At 46.1% G+C, this 8,989-nt stretch overlaps 1 protein-coding gene across 1 annotated transcript in view; it reads right to left on the bottom strand.

Annotated features, from left to right (window-relative positions):
- The window catches only part of NUP133 (nucleoporin 133), a 56,049-nt gene that overhangs the window by 33,693 nt on the left and 13,367 nt on the right, over positions 1-8,989 (bottom strand). Inside the window, exons 7-11 of the mRNA XM_006146013.3 lie at positions 6,945-7,100; positions 6,548-6,618; positions 3,365-3,512; positions 1,912-2,059; positions 639-796 (exon numbers count right to left, since the gene is read on the bottom strand). Coding sequence (XP_006146075.1) covers positions 639-796; positions 1,912-2,059; positions 3,365-3,512; positions 6,548-6,618; positions 6,945-7,100 — 681 coding nt within the window. The remainder of the gene's footprint in view (positions 1-638; positions 797-1,911; positions 2,060-3,364; positions 3,513-6,547; positions 6,619-6,944; positions 7,101-8,989) is intronic.

Raw genomic sequence — 8,989 nt, 5'->3', positions numbered from 1 at the left:
GGCACGTGGGTGGGGGGAGGACGTGGGGGCACTTGGGTGTGGGGAGGACGTGGGGACACGTGGGTGTGGAGAGGCCGTGGGGACACGTGGGTGCGGAGTGGACGTGCGGCCACACTCTGGGTGCGGTGCAGGACCAGGGGCTATGGGGACTGGAGGACAGTGGAAAGGGAAGCTCAGGATGACAGGGCTGCACGTGTGACGTGCCCTGAGATGTGACTACGGAAAAGCTCTGCTGAGAGGCATTTTACTGAGCTAGTGGAGAGGGTGAAACAGTGGCTTAATAAAGGGAAATGAAATCACTGGTTGAAAACAGCACACTGGGCACGTGTGCACGTGTGCCCCAAGCCCTGACAGGATGGAGAAATGGAGAAGAGACTGCGGTGTGGCCACATCCCTGCGAGGGGCTGTCTGTCTCTGTCTCTGTCTCTCCCTGGTGAATACTTGCACCCTCTGGCACTTAAAAAACACTCGAGAAAAAACAGCAAAAAATTTGAAAGTAGTGCTTCTGGGAGAAGGCAAAGGAGACAAGGGAGATAAAGAACTATTTTCATTATAAATCTTTTAAAATAGACTTTTAAAAACATCTGTGTGAAATATACTAACAAAAATAAAAATGAAAATCTATGGAACCATATAACCTCATTGCTTGGTCCAGCAACTGAAGACGCCAAGGACTCTTCCAGGTCTTCTGCTAATAGGGAGACATTTTCTCTCGAAGTAATGGACACTAGTCCACTGTTTCTAGAAAAAAAGATAGGAACGCCGCCACAGGAACCAGCGCCTAAAATACTATCCCCTAAAAAGAAGAAAATACACATTCAAACACACAACGAAAAAACTTGTAAACGATCTCCCACTCTCAGAGGAAAACCGCCTTGACAATATATATAAAGAACGTGCTTCTTGTCTCCACAGTATTACTCCTATTTTGAACTCAACTTTTTAATCCCTGACTGAAATGTCAAGAACCCACTGCTATCTGAACAAGCAGGTTTTGCAGCCACAGCTTTAAGGACGATTAAAACTAGCCTTGTTGGGCTAGCACGTGGAGTAGTGGTTAGGGCGCTGAACTCCCACGTGGGCGACCCTGATTTGAGTCCTGGATCTGGTGGCTTGCTTGCTTTCTCTCTCTGTCTCTTTTTCTGTCTCCCTCTGGTGAATTAAAAAAACAGGTGATGTGATGGTTGAGGTACTGGACTCCCACATAGCCAACCACTGTTGGAGTACTGGACCTGGCAGCTTTCTCTCTCTGGTGAGCATATGTACCCTATACAAATTAAAAACAATACTACTAATAAAGTAAACTAAAAAAAACAACAACAACAAAAAAACACTAGCCTTGCAAGAGAGTGCTAAAAGTCGAAAAAAGGAAAATCACTCATGTTACAAAATGCAGAGGATCAGCCTTCTCAAGGCCGTGGGGTCTGCTCGCCCAGTTCTGCCTTTACTGGCCAGGTTGGCCACCCTTCCTTTCTTGAGGTTCTCATGTGAGGACCAGAAAACCTGCCTGACTCCTTTGATGCCTTGCCTGGACTGTCCCCTGCCCACCCCACTCCCTTCAGAGATACTGCCTGGCCCCTTCTCACTCAGGGCCAGCCCCCAATTGAGTCCAACCCTAGGACTCTGCTCACCCAGAGGTGTGGACAGACTCGGAAAGAGCATGAGCTCGGGACGGGTCACTCTGACTAACTAGGAAAGACCAACTCCTTCTCTGAGCACCAGGTCTTTCTTGCCCCTCCGTGTAGCAGCGGGGGAGTCAGCACTCCCCAGGTTCCCAGTGGGGTGGTGGCACCGGCTGTCGCAGGTCAGAGGTCACAGTAACGCTCAGAGGCAGCACTTGTGGACAGAGAACGAAACTACCCGGAGTGAAGGGATGCTCACTAGCCCCGGCTCCTAAGACGGCCTCCTCACCTTGTGTGTTGAAGACGATTTTCTCCTGAGGAAGAGAAAACCTCCCAGTCCCTGGGGAGCACACATAGACAGCACTCTCGGTATACAGGTAAGCAGCCTGGTTTGAAAAGTTTGGGACCATCAATCGACACAGAATCAGATCTTCAGACTGAAAGTCAGATTTAAGATTATATTAATGAGAATCAAAACAAAAGGATCTGGATAATTTTACAATTCATTTTCATACATTAGCTCATAAAAACAATAAAATCACCCATGAGGTGATTTATAAAATATGACAGATAAGCTGATAACATTTATTGTATAAATTATTTGTTGAGTTGCAGATAATTAGCAAAGTTCGAAAATAATTCCATGGTGATAAGATTATAATTAGAAATAGGGGCCGGCAGGTGGCGTGGTGGTTAAGGGCACAGGATTCCCACGTGGCCGATCACAGTTCAAGTCCTAAACCTGGAGGCTTGCTTTCCCACTTTACCTCTCTCTCTTTCTCACTCTGTCCCTCTAAGGTCAAATTTAAATAAATAAAGTTAAATAAAATAATTCTTAAAAAAAAAAAGGATTATAACTAGAAGTCTATAGCAAATTAATTCATTATATTATTGATTTAAAAACAAGCAATTTTTTATAAATGATTCTGAGAAAACAACATCGTCGCTCTTATTTTACTGTCAAAATCAATCATGAAAAAGCTCAGCTGATTTGTTCATATATAAAATAAGAGGCAGAAATAGAAATAAGACCTAATGGCCTGATAAAATCAGCAAATGCTAAAGATCATAAACTGCTATTAAAGAAGTAATTTTACAAACAAAACTAAACTGAAATGCTGAAAATTTTCTTGTTCTTAAGTTGTTTTCATTAGCCTTTTGTACTGTCTGACTTCTTTTTTAACTCTGAGCATGCTTTTCTTGTATAGAGAGAATACATGATAAAATTTATTTCAAACAGAAATAAAAAATTAAATGACTTTTTTCTTATAGGATTCAGTTAAATGAGTCATATCAAGAATAAATACCTGTTAAAAGAAGTATTTTCTTTTATTATTATTGTTATTTTTAATTTGACTAGAGCGAGAGAGAGAGAAAGTGAGACTGCAAGCCACCAGGTTTGGGACTTGAACCATGGTCAGCCAGGTGGGAGTCCAGCACCTTTAACCACCACACCACCTACTAGCCTCACATACCAAGAATAAACATCTGGGGCTGGCAGGTGGCAGTGGTTAGGGCACTGGACTCCCACATGGCTTCCACTCTCGTCTCTCTTTAGGGAAGCAGAGTGAAGGAACAAGTCTGAGGTAGCAAAGGAAAAGCAGCTATGTCTAAAAACAAGCTATTCTAAAATAGTTCCAGGCCTGCAGATGACTCCCTCAAAGAATCTGGCCCCACAGTGGTTAGAAAACACCTCGCTGTATTACTGCCACCTCATGGTTTCAGTTACAGACAAAGCTTACCTGAAAAGGTGGGTTATACTGAGTGACTTCTACAGTAACTGCATCTGACAGTGGGTGGCCGCTCCCTTCCACTGTTACCAGGGAGTAGTAGACAAGACAGGGACTGTCTGCAGGGTGCCACGCTGCTGCCAAAACCAGGAGCCCGTCACTAACAGAGAGAAGGGAAGGTCAAGCCTCTTTGGAAACAGGCAGTTTCTTATAAAGTTACGCACACACCTACCACAACCTAGCACACCATTCCTCAATACTGATCTAAGAGGGAAATGCCCACTTATGCTCACACAAAGACCTATGTACACGTGTTTATAGGGGCTTTATTCATAATTGCATAAAACCGAAACAACCCAATGTCCTCCAATTTTGAACAGAAATGGGAAAAGTTGAAAGGAAAAACTTACTAATGAATTTCAAATGCATCTGTGAGAGAAGCCAGATTCAGAAGGCTAGATAGTGTATGATTTCTACGGCATTTTGAAAAGGGCAAAGCTATAGGAATGGAAAAGTGATCAGTGGCTTCCAGGACTGATGGAGAAAGGTGCTGATTACTAAGAGGAACAAATGAATCTGGGGGGGTGATAAAACACTTCTGAATCTTGTTGATGGTCGCAGTTAAGGACCGTAGGCATGGACAAAACTACAGAATGCTACACAAAATAGAGTGAACTTTACTGTAAATTGTAGCTCAATAAGCCTGACTTAGCCAAACAATAATAAAAAGATGAACAATCATCTTTTTAAAAATTTGACCAGAGAAAGAGAGAGAGAGAGAAAGGGAAGGTGAGAAAGCAAGTCACCAGATCCAGGACTCAAACCACAGTGAGCCATGTAGGAGTCCAATGCCTTAACCACCATGCCACCTGCTGGCCCCGACACTCCGGTTTTTTTTTTTTTTTTTTTTAAAAAATTTTTTTTTTTTTTTTTTTCTTTTTTTTTTTTTTTTAAAGAATTCTTTTCTTTTCTTTTTCATTATTATTCTACTATTATTCAGTTTGACTAGGGTGAGACACACAGAGAATGAGTGAATGAGAAAGCAAGCAGCCAGGTCCAGGACTCGCACAGTGGTCAGCCATATGGAAGCCCAGTGTCTCAACCACCACGCCACCTGCCGGCCCCAGAGATGAACAAATCATCTAATACAGGGATTAGCAAGGTACGGCCAGCAGCCCATCACGCCCAGGCTGGCTTCTATAAATACAGCTGTGTTGGAGGGCTACTTCGCATCCTAAATAACGGAGTCTGAGCTCCACACCAGTGGTAACCCGGCCAGGGAACCAGCTATGGAAGGCTAGGCTGTCACTCCGGCCAGAATGGACAAGGAACCTGGGTGTCCATGACAGTGAAGGAGACGAGCACTACTGCGAAACAGAAGACAGCCAACGTGGTGGGAACACTCGTTCTGAAGGCTGGGCCACCGTGGGGACAGAGGAGTGAGTCGTGGACTGCTGAGGGCGAATGTGGGCAAGGAGGACGAGACAGAGGAGTGAGGAGTCTCGGTGGCCTCACAACCTGGAGAAGAGGAGCTGAGGGCCGCTTGAAGCTTCCCATTCTGAAAGCACTATGTGAAAGCCACGCTTGGGCCCAGAGTGGGCAAGGTCCTAGCAGCGTCCTAAACTTCCCAAATCTGGTAAAGACACGAAAACAGGTAAACTATATTTAATTGAAATGCTTACAGAAGTTAAGTAAATACTATTACTACTCTTTGATAGCTGTTATAAGGTTTTCAGAGACTACAAAAGAACCTCGACAACTGAGAGAACAATCAAAGCACAGCTGCAGTATCCCTCCAAGGACAGACAGAAAACGAGCTACGAAACCAAAGTAACAAGAACACAGCAAGAAGTACTCCTGAACACATAAAAAAAGCCTTTGATAAATCTTTCTGGCAAGTTATGTTTTGAAGGATTACTGAAGGTATATTCAGATTCATAAGGTTTCTTTTCTTTTTTTTTTTTTAGAAAGATTTTTGTTAGAGGCCGATGTGCTTGCAGGAGAGGCAGAGAGAGACAGAGACAGAAAGCAAGAAATCACTCCCTGGGGAGGGGTGGCCATCAAAAATCCCTTCCCCTCTATTCTCTTCTTGGGATTTTAGGCACGCACACACATGCACTTGGTGTGAGTTTTCTTTTTCTCTTTTTTGGAGAGGTTTTTGCTATAGAGTATGTGGGCTGGCCAGAAAGTCAGAGACAGAGAGATAGAAAGTGAGAAATCACCCCTGAGAGGGGATGGCCATGTTGCAATCCCTTCTCCTCCATTCTCCACCTGAGATCTTGGGCATGCACACAGATGAACCTGGCGTGAATTTAAGCCACCACGTCCGGGACTTGAACCGCAACATGGGAGCCCACCAACATAGCCATTATGCCAATTACTGATCCCCTGGTGTGAGTTTTAAGTCTCAGGGTCCAGGACTCAAATCGTGGTCAGCCATGTGAGAGTCCAGCAACGTCGGTCCCATTAAAAGCAGTGCAAAATTCACTCTCGAATTGGCCACTGACGGAGGGTATGAGGGCTCCTTCAGCAACAGAAGGGCGGAGTGAAACGGGGGGGGGCTGTGAGATGGGGGTGCGAGACAAGGGGGCTGTGAGACGGGGGTGTGTAAGATGGGCAGTGTGAGAGAGGGGTGGGGTATGAGACAAGTGCAGGCGCCCTCTGCCGTCTCCAGTGAGAAGACAAAAGGCAAGCACCGGGCACAAGACGCAGTGGCAGAGGCCAGGGCTCCAGGCCCTCTTGGCAGTGAAGAAAAGACGCTCCAGCTACGAGGGCAGATACATTGCCTAACTAGGGAGGCAGCACGGCCAGGGGCTGCCGTCCACGGCGGGGGCCGCCTCAATTTCCCAGATGAATTCACGTCACTAGACAGAGAACGGCAAGAGCATAAAGGCAGGCCTAACAGACAGGAGGAGACTGGCATCGGAACCGGCAGGGCCAGCAGGTGGCATGGTGGTCAAGGTGCTGGAACCCCACATGGCTGAGCACGGTCTGAGTCCCAGACCTGGCAGCTTGAGAATCATACCAGGTGTGTGTGCATGTCCCCCAGAGAGACTGTGGCATGGCGATCCCCACTGGGGGTGATATCTCACTCCCCCCAACCCCTCTGCTCTATGGCAAAAAATAAATGAAAAAAAATAAACATCAGCTTATTTCCCCCCTTTATGTGCTCTTTATGACAGATTAATTGCTCACCAGTTTTGCTTCAAGTCCAAATATCGAATATTGACCCCTTCTTTAATAGCTTCATAGTTACTTTCAGAACCCTATGTGAAAATATCAGTAACGTCAGGTCTCTGGGTATAGGAAATCATTTCTTTTCCAACTTTCATCTCCCCAGCACCGAGGAAATTACCTTACCCATGACAGCTCGGACGGCTGTCGAGTAAGTAATGTACACGTTAAAAAGGCAAGTAAATCAGCTGCATTCCAATACTCCTGGAGATGTAACACTCCAGTCCCACTTATCTGACGACCACACACTATCCTGTTACGATAACAGGTGTTCAAATAAACAGAGTAACTGCAGGAGCCAGTGCTGCGGGCACGGCCTGTAAGCGCGGTCACAGACGGAAGCGTTACTGCTCCTTACCCAAATGGCATCGGTAATCTGTTCCTTCAAGACTCTGTTTACATCCAAATTATGTGCTTGCTTTTCCGAAGACTCATCTAATTCCCATCTACTGATGTTTGAACTTGTCAGGCTATAAAAGCTTGATCTCTCTCTATCCCAAAGAACACTTGAAAGCTGTAAGGAGAAGAGAAAAAAGTCCAGTTTACGATGAAGTTCAAATGAAATGAACCACTTTTCAAAATTCGAATTTTATATTTATAACCATTTCATTAGCAATCCTAGCAGAACTCCTCACTCAGGATTCAAAAGAAGGAACGTCCTGAGACCGACCGTGAAAGCAGCTAGGCTTCCCGCCGGCAGAGATTTGAAGACAGAAGACCCAGGAAGAGTGGGGTACGGGGTAGCAGTCTTAGGGCTGTCAGAGAGTCAGCAGTATCCTGCTAAACTGGAATATAGGTAAGCAGAAAAATAAGGCTTCTTCTAAAACTAACAATAAATCAGGAACATAAAGCAGTCCTGAATGCAAGTTAGTAAGGTCAGTAAGCAAAGGAGCCATCTGAGTAAACATGGCGGGGATATGTGTTAGAGATCACTTACACTTGGGGGCGTTATTTCACCTTTTCAGAATAGAGTTGCTTTTGACGAATCAATGTGTTATTTTTTTTAGAGAGAGCTTTTTGGTACAGGGCGTGTGTGATCCTCAGGAAGACAGAAAGAGAGGGAGACAGCGAAAAATCACCCCCCATGGGGGGCTGGCCATGCCACAGTCCCTTCTCCTCCATTCTCCTCTCAGGATTCTGGGCACTCATGCACACATACCCAGGGTGAGTTTTAAGCTGCTGGGTTTAGGACTTGAACCGTGGTCAACCATGTGGGAGTCCAGCAATATAACCATTACACCATCTGCTGGCCCCTCAATGTGTTTTTTAAGTTGGATATACCTGACTGAGCTACAAGTCTAGCTGTCTCCATTTCTCCTGTCACCATGACTCCGGCCACCGCTGAGACAGGAAGAGCTAACGAGAAAACTGCACTGGCTGCAGCAGCTTAGGCAGCACTGGCCCAGAGCGTAGACCAGGGCATAACCACGGAGACCGAAAAATGGAGACAGACATGGCACCTGACAGAGTTCCGTTTACAATAGCTGGTGAACACGCACACTTGAGTGTGTGCTGCGTGACGGCTCCGAGGCTGACTTACATGGGAGGGTTCCCAGTTGGCACCTGGAACCTGACGTGGGCTGGCTGAGGCAGGGCTGGGCTGTGGCACTGAGGCCCTTGGGAGGGGGCTGAGGCAGGGCTGGGCCGTGGCACTTAGGCCCTTGGGAGGGGGCTGAGGCAGGGCTGGGCCGTGGCACTGAGGCCCTTGGGAGGGGGCTGTCTCTGTCTCTCTCTTGTTGTATCTCATAGAAATAAACATACTTTAAAAGAGTTGGTAAAGACCAGTTTCATGGCTCTGTGGTTAACAAGCAAGATCCCACATGGCCGACCACAGTTCAAATCCCAGCCCCTCTGGCTTGAAAAACACAATGGGTATGTATGTGTGGACATACCCTAAACCCTGACAGGATGGAGAAATGGAGAAGCAACTGTGGCATAGCCAAGATCCCAAGGGGGTGCTCGCTCTCGCTTGCTCGCTCTCGCTCGCTCTCTCTCTGGCAAGTGCTCTCTGGCAAGTGCCCTCTGGCAAATTAAAATTTTAAAAAGGTTTGTGGAAAAGTGAGTTAAAGTTCAAGTTTACAGTGGTACAAAGAACTCTTTAATTCATGCATAGTTTTTTTGTAATTCTCATTTACCACAAACCTTTCAAAGACTTCTAACTGGTTTGATGCGGAGGGAGAGGAGCACAGAACACACAAAGGCTCTGGACCTGGGTCACAGAAGAGAGTGACATCAGCAGAAACAGGCCAGGAGAGAAATGAGCTTTGTAGGGCTAAGTTTGTGGTCCCAGGAGACAGGAAGTAACATGACAGATGTGTTGACAGACACGCTAAGTTTTAGGTTCAAAAAGCGTTCCAGAAAGCAGACGACAGCCACCTGAACAGAGGGGAACGGCACAGCAGG

This window comes from Tupaia chinensis, unplaced genomic scaffold (assembly GCF_000334495.1).
Source record: "Tupaia chinensis unplaced genomic scaffold, TupChi_1.0 Scaffold000161_3, whole genome shotgun sequence".
NCBI lineage: Eukaryota > Metazoa > Chordata > Mammalia > Scandentia > Tupaiidae > Tupaia > Tupaia belangeri.
This window is presented reverse-complemented; position numbering and strand designations above follow the sequence as displayed.